General features: G+C 44.7%; 1 protein-coding gene across 1 annotated transcript in view; it reads left to right on the top strand.

The window, feature by feature from the left end:
* Positions 1 to 20,230: 20,230 nt before the first annotated feature.
* Positions 20,231 to 23,257, top strand: part of LOC104279715 (REST corepressor 1) — a gene marked incomplete at its 3' end in the record, with an annotated part of 29,100 nt that continues 26,073 nt past the window's right edge. Inside the window, exon 1 of the mRNA XM_009877091.1 lies at positions 20,231 to 20,309. Within this exon, the coding sequence (XP_009875393.1) occupies positions 20,267 to 20,309 (43 nt within the window). The remainder of the gene's footprint in view (positions 20,310 to 23,257) is intronic.

The following is a 23,257-nucleotide window of genomic DNA, read 5'->3' on the forward strand; positions in this document are numbered from 1 at the left end:
TGTCTGCTCCCATTAGCACTCAAACTGGATGTGCAAGTGTTGGTATCTACACTGGAAAAGTTACGAAATAATTGAGGGTGTGACTGGAAAGCACAGTAGCTCTCCTGCAGAACTCCACTTCTCCCCGCCCTGCCGAAGAGGTTTTTTATAGTTCAATCTGCTGTGGGAGTTTTTCTTCAGCAGGCATGGTGATCTGCCTGTGTTGGTGAGCTGTCAGTACTGAGAGATTCATTCTTTGGATGTGATGGATGGAAGCCTCCTATGGCCACTGTTACTCCAGTAACTTGAATTGACTTTCTGTGGTCTTCTCACTTTGAAGTGCACTGTGGTAAAAATTCCTCCAAGGTCTATCTTTGCTTGACTCGCATGTGTGCAGCAATTCTTTCTATAATGAAACCTGGAAAGCTGTCTTGATAATGGCCTTTAGACTTTCTAGCCTTCTGCATGTGTGTCTGCACTGTGAGATGAAGGCAGGAGGAAATCAAGCCACTGAAGTAAAATGACTTGCTTTTGCTCCAGGGAACAAAATAAGGTTTGCTGGTGGCATCCCTGTTACACCTTTAGTCTCTCTTTCTGTGGTAATCAGAAGTAAATCCATTTTGGTACAGCTTTTTCTTCAGAACTGCAGTGCATAAGCATTCTAGCAGACAATCTAAGCTTTTGTTGTAACCATGCCTGAAGAGGAGAAAACATGGGGCTTCTGACTGCAAAGCAACTTAGCAGGGTAAGTCTTCATGAATCAGTAATGAAATGCAGGGAGTCCCATTCCAAGGATCAGATCTTTTAGGTCTATGAAAAGAAAATAATTCCTTCAGGTTTTTTGTTTGTTTTAATAAATGAATAAAGTGGTTTCATGGGCATCTTGTGAACTCTGGGCTCAAAGTCAGAAGGTCAGACTGACACAGATCCTCATAACCAGAAGTGAATGACACCTGGGGCTGGTTCATGGATGACGATGTGTTTCATGAAGACCATATTATTCTCTAGGGCAAGATTCAATACATGAAACAACACTTAATCTCTATAGAAAGGTCATGGATGCGAAGTACTGGATGTGAGGACTCAGTAGGGAAAAAGAATAAGTCATTAGTTCTCCAAATCCCCTTTTCCCCCCTCTCAAGTCCAGCATGGAGAAATCGGAAGTGATATCATTGAGTTACATTAAAGATTTAAAGTGAAAACCTTTAAATGGAGATGACTGCTGCACTTCAGAATTTTTTTTCTATCACTGATGAATTCAGATATGTTTGCTTCACTTAAAAAGAAGAAAATCAGTATATATGAATTCAATTAGTGATAATGTACTTTGTTCATGCTGTTTCCATGTCACAACGAAGGACACTGTTATGTAGACTGGGATGCTGTACTTTACCTTTGCATTGTGACACTACGTCTTTATTTACGTACCAGTTCAGACCCCTCAGGATATGTAACCTTCTGTTTGTCTCATTTTAGAGATACACCAACTGGAAGCAAATATACTTACTACTGTAGTGTTCTGTGACAGTCTAGCCTCACTTCTGAATGGTAATAAATGTATTAAAGAGCTTTGAAAGCATACCTGATGGAGATTTGTGGGCTAACTCAATTAGGCATGACATGTTTCTCATTTCTAGATGAGTGAATGAAGTTCTGAGTTCCTACAGCTGACTCCTTAAAAAGCTTCTGGGAAAGGGCAGGTAGCAAAAAAATAGTTTTCACTCTGTGTTTCAGAATTTCACAGATGCATATCTCTGGATGATGCATGAGGTGAATGAGACTGGTACCTGTATGTTAGGATGTAATGAGACAGGATGGTGTCTAAACTGTGAGAACATGAGGTATGGCATGGACCTTCCCCTCTGTCCCCTGTGTGTGTACCTTGTTCTGGTCAGGATTTAGGTGGCTGAGGAAGTTGCCTTTCACAAGTGTTATTTTTGGTGGCAGTGCTGAGAACAATGGTCTTGAAATCACTCAGAGAAGGAACAAGGGAAACTCAGTATGTTTTTGGAACAAAGGCCGAAGTGGAAGGGTTATGTGATGATTTCACATGAGTTTTACAGAAGAGCCAAGGGAGCTAGAGAAGAAATTGTTAGTATAGTTAAATGGCAAACCCAGGGATGATAATTGCTGCTTCTATAATTTTTTAATTTTTTTTTCCCCCCTATGTGGCAAGGTTTCTGGTGGCTAAAATTGGCGGTTCTGTAGGAACAGCAGAGGAAAAGCTCTGAAAGCAGAAAAATTTGCTTTCCTAGCAGTGTTGGTAGCATGTCCTTAGCCTGTACACTTGAATTCACACCTTTGCTCAGGAAGGTGCCAAGGTAAAGTTGCATATGACCCATCCTAAACTTGATGAGGAGGCAACAACTGTCTACCTAGTGTGTGTGTACAGCTTGTGGGAGGATTTACTCTGCAGTATTCTTCTATCAGGAGATGGCCGTAAGAGACAAATGCTTACATCTTGTTTCTACGTACCATAGCTTGGTGTGTACCCTCTCCCTTTTGTCTCTCTCCTGCTCCAACAGGGGAAAATCTTTCTTGCAGGTGGTGAAGTAAATCAAAGGCATGGTGTCCTTGCTTTACACCAAGTGTTACTGCAGGGCACTAGCGGAGCCTTCTGCCATGTGGCCTTCAGTTTTAGGAATTGAGAAGTAACCTAGAAGTTCGTTGCGAAAGCTTTAGCTTTCTAGTAATACCACCCTGGCAAAGTGGGGCTTGGAAGAAAAAGGTGTAGTTACTCTTTTCCTGTATACCACTGGGTGGGATTTTCAGAAGGGCTTTGCTCTTGATTAGGGTGTGAGAGAGGGAGGTGACAGATAGAAACAAGTTTTCCAGCCGTACCAGCTCTGCACAAAATGAACTGTACAAGGCCAGTAAGCCAGAGATGTGGAAACTGTGGTGCTTTTGTGTCATCTTTCCCAGAAATTGCTGCAGAGTTCTCTACTGGAGATAGTACAGATACTTCAACTGCATAAAGGGAGTGCTGTCCTCATGGTGTATTGCTATAGTCAAGGATTCTTAAATAGAGCTTGGACACCTTCTTAGGTGTTAGATAATTATTACTCCTTTTTCTTGTGCAGGAATAACTTAAAACCTGCTCTCCTGGCATCTGTGCTGGTCTCATGTGACTATTCCACATACTGACTGGGCAGTTGTATAAGGAGAAGCTGAGGTTGTGGGGGGACATGCCAGAGCTTTGGGACTTGTTGTTGAACTGCTCTTGGGCTGATAATGTATTTTGATGAACTTGGTCATACTCGGGGCTCAACTGAATGCTGCGAGAGGGGAAGAATGTAGGCATTTGGAGGGTACTCTGTTTGCAAGTTTATACTGAACTCTGCAGCAACAGACATTTAAATTCTGCACGTTAAGTTGATGCCTCTGCTTCAGGATGGCACCAGATGCAGTGGGATAGTCTTGTTCTGTGAGCCTGGAACTGCTGTCAATGGATTGGAACGTTGCTATAAGAAAGTGATCCTTTAAGGAGTTTTGTAAGCAGCTTCCTTTTCCCTTTCTCTGTGGGGGCATGGAAGCAAGTCATGCAGTCAGGAGCTTGGCAGTCTGAAGTACCATGCGAAAGGTGGCTACAGGTCTAAAACTGATGTTAGAATACTAGCCTGGACACAGTGCTGGTACTTGTGGTAATCATGGCCTTGAGAATAACATCTCAACCTTCTTGAGGCTTGTCAGGGATGTTTCTGTCTCCCTGCCTTGTACCAAGGCCTCACAAACATTGCTGGTGTTCAGGCCTTGCTGCAGCAGAAGAGCTGCTGTTTGTAGTTTATGCTGAATGTACCAGGTGCAAAGACTTAGCAACCAGCTCTTGAGAAAGTGTGGGCCATATTCCTGCTCAATGACAGGTGCTGAAGTTGGGAGTTTGTCTGGGGTGTCAGGGAGTCCACTTTCCCAGTGGCGCATCTAGTGACTGCTCTTGCAGAAGGCTCCCACAGCTGTTGCAGGCTAGTGGAGAGCTGTCTGTGGAGGTGTGCGAGGGTGAGCAGTCGCAGTGCTGCAGCTAGATGCCCTCACACAGGTTCTGCAAGTGGAGGTGTAGGAAGCGTTGACAAGAGCAAACCTAGAGTCTTGATTGCATTTGGGCCCAGTTCAGATAGCCAGCACCTTTTGTGGGCATCATGTAGGTGGAGTTCTAGGAATAGGTAGAATGAACTGTTACTTGGCTCAGCAAATGAATGCTGCAGAAATCCGCTGTCGGAAAAGAGCTTCAGTTGTCCAGTTTGGTGAGACTGGTTCACTCTTGAATTTGTGTTTAGCTTCTCTGGTAGGCTTTGCTGTTGTACATTCAGGCTAGGTATTAATGAACAGAATTATACAAAGAACCACTGCTAGCATCATGAATATCTGACTACAGATAGTTGCATCATTAGAAGTTGGGCCAATCGGAGCGTGCCTTAAAGGGAGCTGAAGCTCCTGGCAGTGTCCCTTGCCATGCTAACAAGTATTAGTTTAATGTGTGCAAAGCTTTTGCCGAGGGGCTGTGTGCATGCAAGGAGGGGGAGGTGAAGCTGAGGGGTTTTCTGGCATAGGAGGAGGAGTACAAGAGAGAAGTCAATGGATACAACTTACCCTGAATTATTACGACATTTGTTCTTTCCCTTCAACATAGATACAGCTGGACTTGTAGCAATTTGTATTTGGGTGGTGCCACAGAGCAGAATACTCCAGACTTCAAAATGCGCAAGACAAATGTGTTGGAGCATTACCTACAGCTCCCAGTTGCAGGTCCGAGCTCAGTTGCACTAACAACAGTGGTTGTTAGTCTCTTTCACAGTTCCTGTCTTGTAGCCTATCCTGTAAGGTAGCAAACTTTCTTCAAATACGAGCCTATGAAAATCCAGAGCAAATGGTTCTTTCTCGGTAAATGCAGTAAGTTGTATTGGGAAAGTTGCAGAGAAAGTGTAGGCCAGGGTAGAAATGAAGATGATACGCAGCTTTTCTACTGAGGAAGGTGCAAGTGTCTCAAGATGCTTGGCAGAGCCCCTTGCTACGGGTAAATGGTGTGGATTCCCTGACCTGCCTTGCCTTGTAGTTTACTTTGACACTCCTTTCCTCTCTGGTGCTAGTGTGTCTCAGCTTTTCTTTGCTCCAGCCCACATATACACCTGTAAGGCTATTGTCTTCTTCAAGATGCTCTGCACAAAGTGTTTTTTCTCCCTCTGAAGCCCCAGCAACCTTAGCATGGTTTAACTTCTTGGTCCCTAATAACACTGCTCTTCTAAATACCTCCCTGAGGCTCTCTGTCCTCCTTATGTCCCAGTGTGTTTTGTTTCCCTTGCTGCCATGTCCTTGTTGCTGCTCCTTTTTTTTTTTTTTTTTTTTTTTTACTTCTGTATGGATGTGTGTAAGCCCCATCATTAAGGACTTTCCGACAAGGTAGGGAGCTGAGGTTTGGATCTGAAGTGACCTGGTGGCAGAACAAGAGACTGCATTGGGTCACTGATGCTCAGAAGGTGACAGTGTGGAGACAGGACACCAGAGTGACCAGGGTCGTAGCACTGGGATTAGGAGAACAGGGATGATTGCTTAACACCTCCTTATATGGCTGGAGCTTAATATGATGCCCTGTGGAGAGCTGCTGGTTGCTTTTATGTAGTTATCCAGTGGTTGCTGGGTAAAGGAAACGAGCTTGGCAGCCATATTTTGAACTTGTGCGGGGCAGGATAATTGATGTGTGAGGAGGCACAGCTGTATTCCTATCAGCCAGCTGCTGGGGGCTGGCCACTGCAATTTTTCCATTATGTAATTTGTGGGAAGGGAAAACGAGACCTCTGGGCTTTTAACGCAGGCAGGGGATGTTCTGGCTGCATTTGCTATGATGGTGGTTTTTGGAAAGAAGGTAAAGAGGGGATGTTTTATGCTAAGCATGTATTTTGTCTAAAAGGGTTTTTTTCCCCTCCTTCTTTTTAAACTGAAGACAGTGGAAGAATTTTCACCCTCAAGCAAGAGGCATTTATGTGCTGAATAGGATCTCAGTCCTCAGATTGGAAAGAATAACGGCCATGAACACAGTAAAATTAAGTTAATTTCATAGCTGTGTATCTGTATGTGTAAGGAGGACCATGCTGCAGCATGCATGGTGTGAGCGACGTGCTACGGGGCAGGTAACTGCTGCGCGAACCGCCTTCCTCTGCCTTGCCGGGAAGCGTCTCCTCCTTCCCCTCCCAGGGCGGCACCAAACGGTTCCTCCCTCAGCTCTCTTCCAAACCACACTCCTCCTCCCAGCAGGGTCATGGCTGCTCCGGTTATCTATGCTGCCAGGCTGGCATTCGGCTGGCTTCTTATCTGCCTCGCCTCACCGTCCTCTTAGCACTTGCTTCCGTGTGCCGCTGACTGGAGAACAAGGCTCGGTCTCCCCTTCCCTGTCTCCTGGCTGCCAAGAGTTTCCCAGCCCTCTCCCCTCCTTCTGCTGCTGCCTCTCAGCTCTTTGTGTGAGCTCTGCTCCTGACGCTCGCCACGTGGTGGTTGCATTTTAGAGAGCTTGTGAGGCCTTGCGCCTGCAAACTTCTGTCCTCTTTGTTAAATGGGGTGGGGAAAGGGGGTTGTGGTTTACACGTGCATAGGTCCTAACCGGTTTGCTTTTCCCTGAAGCATCAAAGCAGAGCAGAAAGCGGCGTGGTTTTCTGAGAGGTGCCCCAACCACTACGGGCCTCTTCTCCACATTCACCTTCGTACTTGTGTCCCCATTGATTTCTTTGTAAATATGCTGTGGTATGCAAATGCTGGCACTGCAGAAGGAGCATTAAGTAATCCCAAAGCAGAAACAGCTCACAAAAATCCAACATCTTTGCAGAGCTGTGTTCCTGTTCTTCTGGGTTGTGAGTGTACTTGCTGCTGCTTTTTGTCGAAAACCTGTCTCTCCAAGGTTTGGTTTGCTGTTACTTGGCTTCTTATAGGAAAAGATTCCATACTTAAGGCTCAAGGTGGGAGTATGGGCAGAACAGCAGTGCAGAATGAGTGCAAGGCAGCACTTGGTGTGGAGCAATGATGAATTGTTTAGCCTCTCATAGTTATTGAACTGCATTCTTGCTCTGAAATTATTAAAGTAGATGCAAGACAAACTAGTTCTGAGACTCTTTTGAAGGCAGCAGAAGAAGAGGAACCAGATAACTTGCTTAGGATAGTATTTTATTAAAATTTGAATGTTAAACCCAGAATTTTAATATTTGCCAGGATTATTACATTTTAAATAATCCTTACTGTGCCTCTAAATTTGGCAAAAATGGGGAAAAACAAACTGGCTTGTAAAGTCTTTTAGAAAAATGTGATCCAGGAGCTGCCTGCGTTTCAAGGGCATGTTAAACCTGACTTGTGGTTTTGGGTACGAATCTTATCCTTAACAGCATCCTGTTGAGCCAGGCTCCATGCAGACGGAAGGAGAGGGACGGTCTGTGCCTTGAAGAGCTTGTGAGTTAATGAACACACCAGACATCTCCAAGGAGAGCTGGAAGCAGACTGAGTTTTCAAGATCTGATTTGAAATATTACAAACATGTTATTTAGGGGCTCCTGTTTGATTTCAGCATTTCCAGGACTGGGGTGATGAGGAAGGATGACCCACAGTTTGGGGCTCTAACACAGGGCTCAGGAAACCTGGCTCAACTCCTGCGAGCCTGGCATTTGGTGCTTTGTATGTGTGTGTGTGTTGATAAAAGCTCTCATCTGCTGGTAGGGGTACTGTGAGGATAAGGACCTGGAAGACTGTCATGGATGGAGGTGAGAGGAGGATAGGAGGAGGATATGCAACTGTCGCAGACGTTTGAAAGTCGGATTTGTGTGGGTTAAACTGGGCATGCTCGCAGCCTGTTGATTGCAGTTGCACACCACATCGGTGCATGAGTCAGTGCTGGGTGGGATTTGATATAAGCTTCTCGTTACGCTTACACTGGCCTGAGGACAGATGTCTGCTTCTGAAGATGGCTGTGTCAGGAGTGGAAGCTGTGCCCCCTTTTCAGAGGTTCTTACCTCTGCTGCTCTGCCAGCCAGGCAACTCGTGTAGCCTCTGTAAAACCAGCTTCAGGTGGAAGTGGCTGGGTTAGTTTAGGTGACTTCAGCACAGAGATCAAGCTTCTCCATGAGCCTGATTCTGCTGCTCTTGGAGGGCCTGACCTCCAGCAGAGAGGTGCTGTGGTGGTACCTTCCTGGATGTCCAGCCTCTCCACAGCAGCACCCGCTGGGGTTTGGAAGATGTGTGTCCGCCACCGTACGGGATGAGATTGTCGTCTTATGATCTTAAAGTGTTGGTATCTGATCCAGGTTTTAAAGAATAATAGTAATGTGAAAAATCTTTACTATCTTTGAGAGCTGACTGCGCTTAGCTGTTGCTGCGTGATTCATTCAACTGTGTAAAATAATTTGGTACTGCGAGAGTACAGTAACATGGAATTTCTCTCTCTTTTGACCTTTTGAGTGGACTCTTGTCTGATGGAGACACCACTGTGTCTTAGCTGCATTCCCTTTACAGTACCGTCTTGCCAAGCAGTAACACGTTTGCCCAGCAGCCTTAGTTCACAAGCTATCAAGCATAGCTAGTTGTGATTTTTTTTAAAAAAACTTTTTTATTTTTTTTCTCTTCTGAGATGTAGGGTAAGGAGAAAGAGTGCCCACATCCTATACTCTTTGGAGACTAGGCTCTAGTTAGTCAGATCTGTTCCTCACTATGTCTTGGCAAGGGTTTTTTAAGTGTGGTAATAAAAATAAACCAGTCACTTCATGTGAACAGAATCTACATTTTGTATCGCTGGCACTTTCTAGGCATTCATTACTTACACTGATCACTGAGTGTGAGCTATCTCAAAAGGATGCTGTCATGTGAACTTTGGATGGGTGGGAAGGAAGGAGGTGTTGCTAAAAATATCAAAAAGTAATCTCTCTGTGAACACTTGAGACTGACTTTTTTTCTTTTTTCCTTTTCTTTCTTGCATTGAGCAATAGAAACAGGCCAGCTGGTCCGTAGTGTGTGGGAAAGATGAGTAAAATGCTGCTTGTTTGGGCTACCAATGCTTGTACAGGCCTATGAAGGCCAAGTTTGAAACTTTGCAGGGGAAACCAAGTCTGCTCTGTGAGTAAGGAGGTTCAGTGCTCTCTGAGGCTGGAGTGGTGAGAGTGTCTCTTCTGGGCAGAGTCAAAAGCACTGGTCCCTGTCCCTTATTTTCTGTTCCTCTTCTCATTCCCCAAGGGGTACTGGGGAATTGGAAAGGGTTGCTGGAGCCGGGGAATTGGGACTACTTGGATCAGTGGTCTAAACAGCATTGCTCTTCAGTGGGAAAAGGAATGAGGAGAGCTGTGAGGTCTGAGAAAACCTTCTCTGTTGGCTTCTTGCACTTTGTGTCATGTCTCCTGGAGGAAGAAGCGCTGGGAAGCCAGAAGCATCCTGGAGCTGGGGGTTGCAGAGGAGATACCCTGTGTATTTCTCACTCTCTGAATAAAGCAACGTTTGTATATTCTTAATTTCAAATTGCATAACTTTTATTTTTGTTTCTCACTTTTTATTTTTGCTACTTGCTGCTGGATTGTCCTTTTGCCAGTGCGTGAAAGACAGAATGTGAATGGGAGGAGGGGGCGGCAGGGGGAGTGTGGGTATCGGCTGAATGGGGGAGTGGACAACCTGTTCAGCCTTATGAGAGCATGGCTATAAAAATGACAGGTGACACTTACTGTTATATGATAACTAATATTGGGGGAGGGGGGGAGGGTAAGATGGAACAGCCTTTAACTGTATGGCCACGGTAGTGAGCTGTTGCCTTCCTAGATAAAAATCTTGGGAGTCGTAGTGGTTTTTTCATCAACTCAATGGTACTAGTGAAAAGACAAGTGTATTGTTAAAAGCTGTTATGAAAGCATCTGAGAACAAAACAGAACCTCGTTATGGCATGTTTTATAAATCCTGTGGTGTACCCTCTTCTTGAACGCTGTGTACAGTTCTGGCTGTGCCCCGTTTCCATCCCTCCCCCATGCATACATGCTTCTCAGAGCTGTAAGATAACTAGATAAAGTACAGAATTTGTTCTTGTTTTCCATCTCTGTACAAGGGAGAAGGAGAAAAGCCCAGACCATCTAGCTTGGAAAACAGACAACTGAGAGGGGTGTTGGTAGAGTGCCTGTAAAACAGGGAAAGACACAGAGGAGGTGAACAGGGCAACAGTTATTCTCTGCTTCTCGTAAGGCAGGAAATGGGGCCACCAAATGAAATGAAGGAGTAGCAGCTTCAGGGCCGAGAAGGGCGTGTGTGCATGGGCTTTCTTTGTTCTCCTTCAGACAACAAACATATAATTAAATTGAAGCACTCTGCCACAGGATGCTGTAGATGCCAAAATTACAAATGTGTTCAAAAAGGATTAGAAGATTTGATGGACTTTTTTTTTTTCTCCTCTCCCCCAACCTGCCTCATGAAGGGCCATTAAATCCAAGGATGCAGATACATTGCCAGGCTCAGGAAGTCTCTCTGCTGGTCCTGGTCTTATTCCTGAGTGCTGCCTGTAAATAATGGGCAGGACTGGGCCCAAACAGCTCTTCTTGCTGGGGGCAAGGGAACACAAAAGAGGACCCTCTTCAATGGGTGGGAATAGCTGAGGACTGGCTTAGTAAAGAAATGAGGGACTGTATGAACTTGGAGTTGTGTGTGTGTGTGAGGGGGATTTTCTGATTGTCAAGGATTAGAGGAGGCAGCAGAATCAAGATCTATGATGGAAACAGAAGAAAATACGTTTGCCTTATATTTGCTTCATCATCAATAGATTGTTTGGCTTCAAATAGATTTGGCAGTGCCTATGTATTTGACGGCAGCACGAGACCTGGCACTAGAGGGAACTGTGCTATGTTATTGTTCGTTTTCTGTATATTAAATTCTATGCATGGATCTTACTCACATGCCTGTGTGACTTCTCAGTAACCTGAATTTAAGTGGAATGGAAATAGTGTGGAGGGAAGGATCGAAGTCCCTTGTTCAGGGAGACTGAACAGAAACCAGTAGTAGTTGGCTCGTTGCAGCTTGGCTCAGCGTGTAGCTTGGCTCTTGGAACTAATTGTGTGAATGCATTTACCTATTTTTAACAAACTTGAAAATGATTCATCCTCTGTGGAGGTCTTGCATTGACTTTTTTTTTTTTTTTTTTGATAGGGTTGTGAGTGTGCAGGGGTTCCCAAATTTGGGGTGGGATGTGGGGCCAAATGTGGCAGCTGTGGGGTGGTCAGCACTGGGTATGTGGGCCCATGAGATCCCACGTGTGGCACTTGCTTTTGTTGCTACCGGCTGGTGGGGCAGCCTGGGTTCAGTCCCATCCCAGTCCTCCTGATGGAGCTTTGGAGCTGCTGCAGGTCTGTGCCTGAGAAGGCTGGGGATGCTCGCTGCGATGTTGCCGAGGGTGGACAAGTGTGCTTGGGAGGGCAGGTGAGCCTCACAGGCCCAACCCAACATGTGTGCTGCAGGCTTTTGCTTTGTTCTGATTGCCTGCTTCTGGGTTGTGCATGCAGGATCGCTGTAGTATAGTTATGAGCCTTCCTGCTTTAAAAAAAAAAAGTGGATGGTGCAAATTTTACATTTTCAAAAGGCTTGCAAGACACCTATGGTAAAGGCTTAATCAAATGTACGTTTTCTCCTCCTAATTTTATTCTTAATGCTCTCTTTAAACAAACTTAACCTTCTCACGTTTCAGTACAAAGCCCTGGCTGTGTCTAGACAAAAGCCTGTTGTGATTAGCAGAGGTGTGCTTCTCAATACTGAATATGTGTTGGGTATATTCCTGCCTCCGATATGTTAATGTGTTTTCTGCTCCTGTATGGGTTGCAGGGCTTTTGTATGCAGAACTTGCTGCAGAGCTCGGATTGGAATTGCATGCATGTAGAAAAAATAATTTTACACACTTAGAGCGTATATTGAAAAGCTGCTTGCTTGTATAGTTATTCAGAACCTCATCTATGGCTGCACATTGGTGCCACCTGCTTGCAGGAAAGAATGAGTGGACTTCTATTATTCAGGAAAAAAATAAATCCAGGCAAGGCCTCGACATCTGTTGTGGCTTTATTGTTCGGTCTGGCCTGGGCTGTGGGCAAAATGTAGGCCACAGCTTTTGCTTCCCTGCTAGCTCTTAAGCTGGAAAGGCATCTTGGATCAGATGTGTTCCTAAAAAGTTTGAAATCAAATAAAATATGAAGATGTGAAGTTCATACCTAGTATAGATTGAACTTGATTACTTTAAAGAAAATCAGTGTTGCTGTCTATGCTTTTTTCTTATTTTCTCTTCCGGTTCTAATGGTAATAATTTTTATCACTGCAAAGAGACCTTTGTAATCATTGCTGGGTGATTAATTTTTAACTGGGTAATTTTTAAAGCAATATTTTTTCATACCGTTGTAATGTGTGATACTGTGGGTTTTTGTAGCACAGCATCTACCGTTCCTCGGAGGCAGCAAGGCCCTTCAGCCTGCCTTTCCAGTGCTGCTGCTCTACACAGAAACCCAAAGTTGCCTTTGTTTCCCTAGGCAGATACAAAAATGCCCTCAGAACTCTATTTGCATATAGATTATAGTGCCAGCCGGGTGTAGTCATGTATAGGAAGAACTAACCACTGCTTAATTTATAACTTTTAATTAAAAAAAAAAAATCATTCCTCAACTTGCAGCATTCCGGTTCTAAATGTTCTGCTGCATTTAGTGCTGTTAGAAATACCGTCTTTGTACACACTATATGTGGTACCTGCTCCTGCCTCTAGGCAGCCCTCAGAAAATGGGAATGAAAGGAGATCACAAGCATTATCTGCCGACTCCGGGAGGTCACGTGCAGAAGGAAGCGGGGATGGGCAGCAAAGTTCTTCAAATATCTTTGAGTAGCTGCTTGGGACACCAGTGCCAGCAGTGGGGAAGGAAGGTGGAAAAAGCTTTTCTTCTGACTCTCAATTTTGTTTGAATTCTCTTGTGCCACATAGGTATTGTGTTGTTGTATTGCAGCTGTGTGTTTACAATTACTCTGTGAGCCTGAGTCATATCAATGAGCCACTGAGAGTGAGTTTTTTAGAATATGGGAGCTAGCGCCTCCCTTGTCTTATTTTGTGTAACAGTCATCATGGGTACTGTAAACAGGATATTTTACCCTATGCAGTAAATATAACAAAGATGCAGGATTGGGAATGGAAGCACTTGTTTAATCTCACTTCATTAGAACTAAATGCATTTAGACTTGGTCCAAAACTGTGTTAAGCAGCATTCAACAGTTAAGTTGTTATATGTCAGCTCCAGCTCTTCCCCAAACAATAAACATCTATTCACCATTGGGTATTTTATGATGCATGTTTTATATATAATGCTGAGGGTTACATCTTAAAAGGAAGAGATGTTTCTATGTCTGTCTTCTTAAATCTGCAATATGTGATTTAAAAATTAGTTAATACTGGTTATAGGGGGTATTGGTAGGTGTTGTTAAGCCTTTGTAGATGGGCTTCTTGCCGTCCTGTGCCTTGGAGATTTCAGCTATTGTTGTATAAACTTTAACTTGATGAAATTTATTGTTTAAATCTGGAAGTCTTGTCTTGCCCGTTTCCTTGCAACAGGTCAGTGCCTAAAGAATTCCCTGTACTTCTATGGCAAGTGCTTTTTAAACTTTGATTTGCTCACATTTGCTTTCCAGAGAAAGTACAGAAGTGTGCATTTGTATCAAGCAGATAACTGCTTGATACTGAGTAACTTTTGCCATTTCTAAATAACAGAGGAACTGACTAGCAGCAGATTCCCAGTCTTCATGGCATGTTGCAGTGCTCTCGCACAGTCATGTGCTGTGCGTTTTGCTTTGAAATTCAGAGAGCTTCGATAGCTCTGAAATGCCTTATGCAAACAGCAACAGCAAAAACTCACATCAGAGGCTATTGAAAAGCGTTATGGAGAAGGAAAAGTGCTGGCAGCCTCCTGGCAGAGCTTCACCGCAACTTGGGCAAGATGGAACGGGGAGCAAAGTGTGTCTTGGCATCTGCAGGAAGCAAGGGTTGCCTCTCTGAGAGGTCAGTATAGGTGCCAAAAGCAAGTGTAAAGTGCCCTTGAACAGCTCACAGCCACAGATGGAACATGCAGCATCCTTGGGGAGAGCTGGGAGATGGAGCAGCTCCCTCAAGTGCAGGAACTCAAGTGGGAGCTGGCACCACTGCCTTGCACGGAAGCTAAATAATAGGCGACAGAGTGATTGGTGGCTCTTTGAGAGGCCTCGGCTCCCGCTGAGTTTATTCTGGCACTTCTCTAGTTTGGAGAAGGAAGAATAAAATGGGATGTGTCAGACTGGAGCTGTGCAGCGCTGGGCTCAGTGGTGAGTGGGCTCTATTGCCTTCCTGCTTGCTCTTAATGTATGCTGTCATTCCACCAGCAGTCCTTAAGACAGCCTGAACTGGTGCTGTGATTGAGGGAGGTGGTCCTGCTCGTCCCTCATTCCTCGTACCCATTCCTTGTCTCAAGATATGCGGTAGGAAACTAGGAATTGGTGTGAGTTAAAGCTAACAGCTTTTTTTGTTGGATTACCTCCTTTTGCTTATTATTTTTTAAGCTCAGGTAGATCCCCTGCTTTGGTCTGTGTACTAGTTTGTTGATGCTGGTGGGAGGGGAAGCATCCTCCCTCCTTCTCTTTTGCAGAGGTGCTACTGAACCGTTGCCTTGGAGTGAAGCTCTGTGGGTTGAAGGAAAAGGCCCCCCCATCCACATGGGCCTGCCACTCCCCGTGCCACCTTGCAGCCAGCTGATTTTATTTAATAACTGGGGAAAATGCTGTTTGCTTTCTATTTTGCCAAGTTACTTTTAGTGAATGTACTTGACTTGGAGGAATAAATGCCAGAGTCAACGAAGGATGAGGGGGAGAGGCTGGGAGCCTGTGTCAGGAGAGCAGAGAAATGCTGACTGAGCAGGACCTCCTCTCCCTTTGGAAGCGGTGAGGTGTTGGATGGATTCAAGTTGTGAATTGTAAGCTTCAGCCTTTGGCCATTTGACGCAACTATTCAGAGGCTCTTAGTACATGTCACCAAAAGGAGATTCAGGTGGGAGGAAGGGACTGGTGTCACTGCCAGATACAGTTTTCCTTCTGTACTGATGCCAGCTGCTCTGTGACTAACTTGAAATTGAGGAGAGGTCAAAAGGATGGGGAAGATATTCTCTAACCTGTAGCGGGGGCTTCATTGTACCGTATGGTGGCCTTTGGTAGTTTCTGTTTGGAAACGTGCCCGTTTCCCTTTCGCTGTCAGGTGTCCTGACTTCACAGCACCCTGGTGGAGGTGACAAGCATGCTTGTTGCTTTCAGCCCTGCTTTGTTGTTGATTTGCAGCAACTCTGCCAAGCGTGGCGGCTGAGGAGCCGGCAGCATGTCTTGGCACTCTCACAATGTTCTGGAGAGCGCCTGAACAAAGATCTGTGGTTTCATGTCAACACAAATGTATTCATGATGACAAACTCTGCAGCATGTTTGACTGAGCTTATTCATACAGTCCTGGTTCCAGCACTGGTAAAACTTTGGTTTGCCTAAGAGAAAATAGAAAGTTTCAGTATCTGAAGAACCCTTCAGATGTGAAAAGTTACATGCGTGTTGCTTGGTCTTAAGAAGGGGATCCAGATCCAGGGTTTAATGTAGTAGACACATCAGAGGACTTGCGAAGGTATTTAGGGCTTGGTGTCCTTTAAGAAGTTCTATGCAAGGAACTTTCAAGTTCTATCTTTCCCTTCTGTTTTCAAAGAGAGTCCTGGCAGCATTGACCCTCTGCTCTCTGACTTGAAGTGCATGCAGTGGAGGAGTGTGGCTCTGGGAGAAAGGGAGTGGGGTTTAAGAGTTATCTGGGGGGGGTGGTTGTGTTTTGTTTGGTTTTTGTATTGATAGAAACATCTCTTTGCTCTCACTTTACTCTTTGTTCTTCTCCTGTGTGTGCTGGGATCACTCAAGTATGGGGTCTAAGGTGGATTTGCCCCTGAGGCTTTAAACTTTGTGGGTGGTAGTGGGAGAGCAGGACTGACATCTTTCTCTATGCAAGTGAAAATTGGGCAGACGGATGCTTGGGAGTGAGGCTGTCCTGTGTGGTAACCTTCACAGCAGGGAAAAGGCATACTTTAAAGACTTAGTCAAGATATTTAAAAAAAAAACTAAACAGCCGAATGCCTCTTGGAGTCTGAAGTGACTGCTGCTACTGTGGTTGAAACCTCTGTCTTGTTTTTCCGTGGGACAGTCTTGCAACAGCTTTCCAAAAGTTAGGGAAGAGCCGTAGCTGCTGTGCGTCAGGGTTTCACATCTTGCATCGTGATGCTCTTGCATGTGCCAGGCCTCTGCCTTAACACGGGCAGCCCAGAGACAGCCTTGGCCTGTGGGCAGAAGCGAGAGAAACTCCTCCACGGTGGTGGTGTCTCTCTGCTGTGCAATTCCTTTGTTCTGTGGTCAGCTGCATGCTGTGTCCTCACAACTCTGGGAAGGGAGACGGGGAGAGCCTCCACAACTTTTTTAGGGTATTGTTGATATATGGTTGTTCTGCCTGGCCTCATCTCCTCTCTTACACAGTTGAACTGTTTGGGCTTGTGCAGTAATCCACATCTCTAAATGGGACCACCTTTACAAATATTTTCTTCACAAAATGAGTTTTAGCCTGGATCGGTTCCCTCCTATGTTTCACTGTATAGTCCATGGGGTAGAGGTATGTTTTGGTGGTGAGGGTAAAAACAACATGATACTGTGCATGGTTGAGGCCTTGCATCCTACTCAGGTGAAATCAACTGCAGATTGCATCCCCTGCAAATTCTGACAGTGCAGCAAAATTTAGGGAATGCTGCTTGTAGTGGGAGATCTGCCTTTTTTAGGAATGGAGGAGGTATCCATGATTCCTCCCAGACTTCGGGTAAAGGAGAAAGCCATCAATGGGAAAGTGATTACAGAGTGTTTGCTCCCACAACAGCTGTGAAAATGAGCTAGTGGCTATGGCAGAGACTTTACAAATACCTAGTGGGTAACCTAGGTGAAAGTGCAGGATTAACTGAAATGTCAGATGATCTAGTCTGCTTCTTTAAACACAGGTCGCACTGGTTTAACTGCAGTTGCTTAAACAAGCAAACCCCATTGATCCTAAATTGATCTATTCCCCTAAAAAAAGAGTAACCTTACGTTCCTTATGTGGCTATCTTATATAAAATATATAATGGATTAAATTGAATTAGTTTTTTAGCTTTGTCACTGAAGTGCGGAGTGTTTAAATTCACTCTGTTATCCTTTGTCTAGATGCAGGGAACATAGAAGAAATTCTCCTGTGTTGGTGAGCCTTGCAGCTGTGCTTCAAAAGGTGCAAGAAATGGATGTGATAACTACTCAGCTCTAAGCCCCCTCTCTTTGTTTTGTGGCTGTTGCTCTGGAACTACCATTTCAACATGATTCCAAATTCTGAGCAAGCTCTCAAGCTCTTCCTTACTATGTCATGTAGCAAGAGTACTTGTGCTGCATGTATTTATGATGGCATCAACACTGGACTTGGAAGAATCCCTGTTGTGTCTGTCTCCTGTGTTGGGGCTGTGGGCTTCAGGAGGGGTAGTGGGGATGATGTGCTGGAGGGTGAAGGAGCTGGGTGGTAGGCTGTCACCTCTGATACTAGGGAGGGTGTCTTGGTCTCTGTGGATGTTTGAGGAACACATCCACTTGCCCCTCTTGCCCGTTCTATGTGTGTAGGCCTTCAGGTGCTTCTGTCCTTTGCTGAGAAGCGTGAGTTCTAAGTTAAGCCTTCTGTGTGTCTTGCACTGGCCTCTACCTCTGTCGAGGAATGAGGGCTGAGGTGGACAGGCGTGGACTTGGGTGGAGAGGCAAAGCGGGAGAGATCTTGTGAGAATACCCAAGGTGCTGCTTCGCACCGGTTCACAAGTGCGGTGTAACTCAGCTGGTTGTTGCTACTGAGAGGCTGGAGGGAGGCGGAGGGGAAGAAGCTGGACTGTGGGAACTCGGCAGAAGGTAGTCCTGAGGATTGTATTAAGCTCGGTGTCTGCAGCGGGTGCTTGTTCTGGGTGTGAGGCCCAGAGAGTGGTTTACACTGCCTCATAGGGAGGGCATGTGGGGCTAGAAGGAGGTAGCTCCTAACTCTTGGTGCTCCCTTTGCAAAAGGAAGTCTTGGGTGCATGGGGTGACCTGTGATGGAAGACGAGCAACGCATTTCACCAGCCCCACTTGAGTGCTGTGATGTCCCACAGTACCTCCCTGCACTGGTGGTCACCTCCTAGGGCTGGCAGCAGTTCACAGCTGGGAAGGCTGTGGCATTCCCTCTGCAATGCCCCAAAGTGTAACTTGGGGTTTTAACTGTGGGAGGTGAAACCTCACCTGCCTTGCTGCGGATGAGCTGAGCTAGCAGCATTCTGATCCTGAAAGCGGCAGCCAGGCTAGGACATGTGGCTGGGGTGTCAGGGAGGAGGTTTAGCCTGCTAAACCAGGAGAAAGCTTTTCTGTTTTCCTAAGTTGGGTGGGTTTTGCCAGTTCGGCGGGTGACGTGACGGTAAAGCCAGGCTCACAGTTTGACTAGTCTTTAAGCCTTGCTGGCAAAATTTGGGCATCAGGCTCCTGAACTACAGTGGGTTATTGGGAGTATGTTGGGATTTAGGTGGGAAGTGTTTAACTTTGTGGGAACCTGACTGATGTTTTCTGTGTTTGAGTATTTTTATGAGATGAGAACCTGCTTTTTGGTGTAATACCAAGTGAGATGAAAGACTTCTTCTTTCCATGTTTTGAACTCTGTGCTAGTCTTCATTGGGCCGGACTGATGGATAAGGGAGAGTGAGGAGCAAAATCTGGTGTAAAATTCATTCCCCAAATTTATTTTGTTTTAAATCTAGTATTGTAATTTTAACTTTAGACACCCTTCATGTTCTGTACATAGACCTGGTCTCCACCCCCATCTGTCGCCACCAGAGGCTGTTGTCTCTTCTCACTCTTGTTTTTCTTCTTAGCATAGAAAGTAATGAATATGCACAGTGCACAAAGTATCTTGTATGTGCTAACTTTATTAAAAAAACCCTCACACAGCCATGTGAAAGATAATCATGGTGTTTGTCATGGAAAAAAAAATTATTTCAATGTAAACATGTGGCTGGCAACTGGTTATTTTTAATACATGTTATTTGTGCTTTAAATCTAGCGATAAAAGTATTTTTGTCATCTAAACCCCAACTGTTCTTAGCTGAACAGATTTCAGGTTAAAAACAGTAATCAAACCATGAGTGTTCATAGCATTGTAATGTAATTTCTTGTTACTAGATCTTTTCTGACCTGTTCGTTTAATGCATCATGAAGCGGTGGTTATATGTCTAATTGCGTAGTGCAGAGAAAATAGCATTGTGTTGAAATACTCCATAAAACTTCAGCGTTATGTGATATTTTGCAGTGGAAGTAGTACTGTAGGCACTCATTCATAACAAGACCTGCAAGTTTCCCTCTGCCAGGGCGAGTAGTTGAGCTGGCTGTGTGTGTGCTGACTCAACGGAGCAAGTTTCTTTCTCTTCTCCTCTTCTGACTGCTTGTGACCAAATGACAGCACATTCACAAGAACTTGCTGCGGAAAACGTACCTTAGCTTGAGGTTGTGGCTGTGGTTTTTCATTTGAGACTTTTAGAGCTCTCATGCCAGCCACGTGTTAAGTTGGTTAAAAATGGACTTCCTTTCCAAGCGTGGCTGTGAATGCACAAGAGTTTCTCTGGAGTGGTTGAGCAGAGGACTTGATTCTGAACTGAGGGACCCAGTGTCCCCTAGGTGGGTGTTCCTGTCTGGATGGGGGACAGAGGCATGGAAGGGCCTCTGGGCAGGGGAGGAGACACTCAGAAGTGAAGCCTGTGGGGAAGTTCATGCGTGTGTCTACCCTGAAGTAAGTGTTCATCTAGCTGCACAGTACGGTCTCATGATTCAAGGGCTTGGAGCCTGCTGCTGAGCCTGGCTCCTCCCTTTTTCATTTAACGATGACTGGAAGAAAAATAACCAAATGTGCTAGGAGAGAAACATTAATTAACTTTTAATTTAGATCTAACGTATGCTCTTAGTGTACTGCATGAAAGAGCGAGTGTGCAATATCTGTCATGTTATTTAGGGGGTGATGCATTGAAGGAATAAGAAAAAGCCTCAAGTCTGAATGGGAAGATGGGGTTTTAACTCTGCAGATGGGTTTTGTATCTTGATTAAAAGCTGCAGATGTGTGATAAGTCACTTTTGTAGCCATTTTGCATTTGAAATGACTTTCTCTGTAACTTAGTTTGTATCTGTTTTCTCTAAAGCCAAACTCGCAAGGAGAAGTCAGGAGAGAGAGAATCTCGGCATGCTGGTCTGGTCACCTAACCAGAATCTGTCTGAAGCAAAATGTAAGTCTCTTCACATACTTTTATTCCCTTGCTTCCCTTATATGTATCACTTCAAGAATGCAAAGTTGCCACTTCCAGTACAGAGGTGATGTCTGTGACCTTTCCATTACAACGTGAAATTAATTTGAAAAAAGAAAAGCCTACAAAGCAATCCCTCAGAAGAGCTTTGTTCCCCACTGGGCAGCTGCTCAGAGTGTCAAACCCACAGAGGCAGGGAACACAGGAGAAATGTGACACACTTTCTTCCTTGGTATGAATTAAGATCCTTATCGGCCTACACAATCTCTTTTTTTTGGTGCTGTAGAAGATGACGGAAATAACTATGGAGGGCAAAAGGAAAAGTATTTGCGGTGGTGGGGAAGGGTGGGGTATGCATAGTACTTCGTAGTACCTTTTTCCCCCACAAAGACACAAATTAAAATCCTCATCTGGAGCCCATGGAGGTTTAAATGCCAGAACAATTGCAGTGCCTCGGAATTCCACGTGAGGGCAATTACGAGGGCTCTGTGTGTGTCTGGGAACAAGTCTCAGTGCTGCTGCCAGATGGCAGAACTAGTATTTGAAAGGTTGGTCTAGCTACAGTTCTTGTGAATAAGTGGGACTCTGATTAAAGGGCTGCTCTTTGAATGCAGGAGCTAAACCTAAGTGCTTTTGGGGGAGGGAGTTGAAAAGATATATTTTTGACTTTGTGTGATATCTTTCTTCTACTTTTCCGATTCTGGGACCCAGAATAAGAATCTTGCATTCCTGTTCCTCGGCAGTTGTTTGTGGTAGCACTGTTGAGTTGATATCTGGTTTTCTCCTAGACCCGAGATGCATCACAAGACACTTGTGAGGCTGCAGTGGCATTTGCAAATTAAGACAGGAAAGACTGTGCACAAGCTGGCTCTGTCAGAAAGGGCTGGACTCTGCCCTGGGGCACTTGTTCCACTAAGCAAGTTGCCCCTTAAATTACAGAAGGATGATGGTACTGTGATCTACAGATAAAAAAGGCTTTGCAGGGATCAGGACTGCCTGCCTTCCTACCAGTGTTGTCTTGTCTCTTCGCTGCTGGCTATTGGATACTGAACTAAATAAGACTGATGAGGATAGGGATATATTTGACAGTTATCTACAGCTAGAAACCTTTAAAAAGACGTAAGAGCAAGAAACTGTTGCCTCCACCAAATGGAGCAACTGTTCATGGGTTGTCTGTGACACAGAATTCCTGTAGCTGCCTTTCAAGTCTGAGAATATTTTGAATCTCAGCTTGGCTTTAGAACATTTAACCCCTGCCTAGTAGGGAATGGGCTTCTTGGAGAGGGAAGAGAATGAAGAAGGTAAAGGAGTCAAGTTGTATGAAATACAGTAAAATAATTTGAGACTGAATATTTTGTGGCAATTGGCACAAAAATATATGCAAGGATATTATAGCGCATAAAAAGGATAGAATATCTGCTAAGAAGAGGCCATGAACCTAGGAGGAAATTAAAAATGTAGTATGGTATTGATGAGTAAAAACTTATGTGGCAGTTGACTGTTGCTGGTACAATAAAGTTGGGGAAAACAATATAAATATAAGAAAAGGCAAGAAGAAATTTTTCAGAAGGCTCAAAATTTTAGTGAGAGTGTGGATTCATGAGTGATTTCACCTTCCAAAACTGATACAGAAGACTAATAAATATTTCATGTGGTGTTTAGGGGAGAAAAGCATGATTCTTTTGTGCCGTATATGACACATAAAGTGTCTCTCAGGTACCTAATTTATATAGAGGGATGGAGGAGTGAAATTCAGCATCTAGTAGCAGTAACAAACAAAGAAGGGAGCATTGGGAGAGGTGGCTGAGGGCACCTTGGGCTGGCAGGAAAACCCCAGCAGATGAGGAGAGGGCAGCTGTGGAGGGAATGAGAGAGCAGGCCAAGAGTGGGCTGGCTGGTCATTGTTTTGTCTTGTGTCAGTTTGAGCTGACACTTGCAAAAGGTATCAGTTATTTCCTGTCTCTACTTGGCATTACTTAAAACTGAACTGTGAAAACCAAATCCTGCTGCAGGTAGCTGCTTTTGTTCTTTTTGAGACTAGAAATGGATTGATCAGTAGAAAAAACTTCATAGCTCTAATATATTCAGCCAGCTGTTAGGCACTGATTTACTACTGCATAAGAGTCTGATTTGATCGCCCTTCCTTTCAAAAGATGGGAGCCGCCTCCGAAACACCCGTGCTCTGCCATTGGCTGTAGAGCACTTAGTAAATCTATTACAAGCAGAGTTTTTTGATCTATTTTATGGTTTATCAAGAAAGAACATCAGGGGATAGGAGGTCTCTCTTCAGCTCCTTGAGTTCGTTGGCAAGTGTTGACATTGTTCATAGTGAATCCTAAATAAATGGGGTCTGTGGGGATGTGTAAGAGAGCTGCTGATGATGATCAGCACTTTGATCAGTGATACGGAGTTGCTATGGAGAGAAATTGAGGATGAGCCATAGACTGCCAGAGTGGTAAATAAAACGAATGTTACCAATACTCTCGTAGAGTGCTTTGGGTTTTTTCCTAATGTGGACTGATACCAACGCAAGGGGCTCTTAATGACCCAGCTGTAGGGTTATGAGTCTCTGTGCTGAAAGCTCTGGCCTTATCTTCTGCATCAAAGCTGATGTTTGGAAAGAAGTGACTTGGAGAGCAGTTTTGGGGACACAACGGGCAGGTAATTCAATAAAGCTTCCCAGTGTCCTTCTTGACCCAATGGATGATGTGGGTGTGAAGAGAGCGAGGTGGTCACTGGAACAGTTTGCTCCCTCTTCAGCCGGCAGCATTCAGGAACATGAACCTCAGAATAATGGCTTTGGTGTTGGAAGATGGAGAAAAGGATGGGGACAGGAGCTACCGAAACAGTTTGGAAACTGAAGACAAAGCAAACCCCATCTGTTTAGCTTATTGCAAGGGGACTATTGTCAATTATTTTCAAAAATGGAA

This window comes from Apaloderma vittatum, unplaced genomic scaffold (assembly GCF_000703405.1).
Source record: "Apaloderma vittatum isolate BGI_N311 unplaced genomic scaffold, ASM70340v1 scaffold2009, whole genome shotgun sequence".
NCBI lineage: Eukaryota > Metazoa > Chordata > Aves > Trogoniformes > Trogonidae > Apaloderma > Apaloderma vittatum.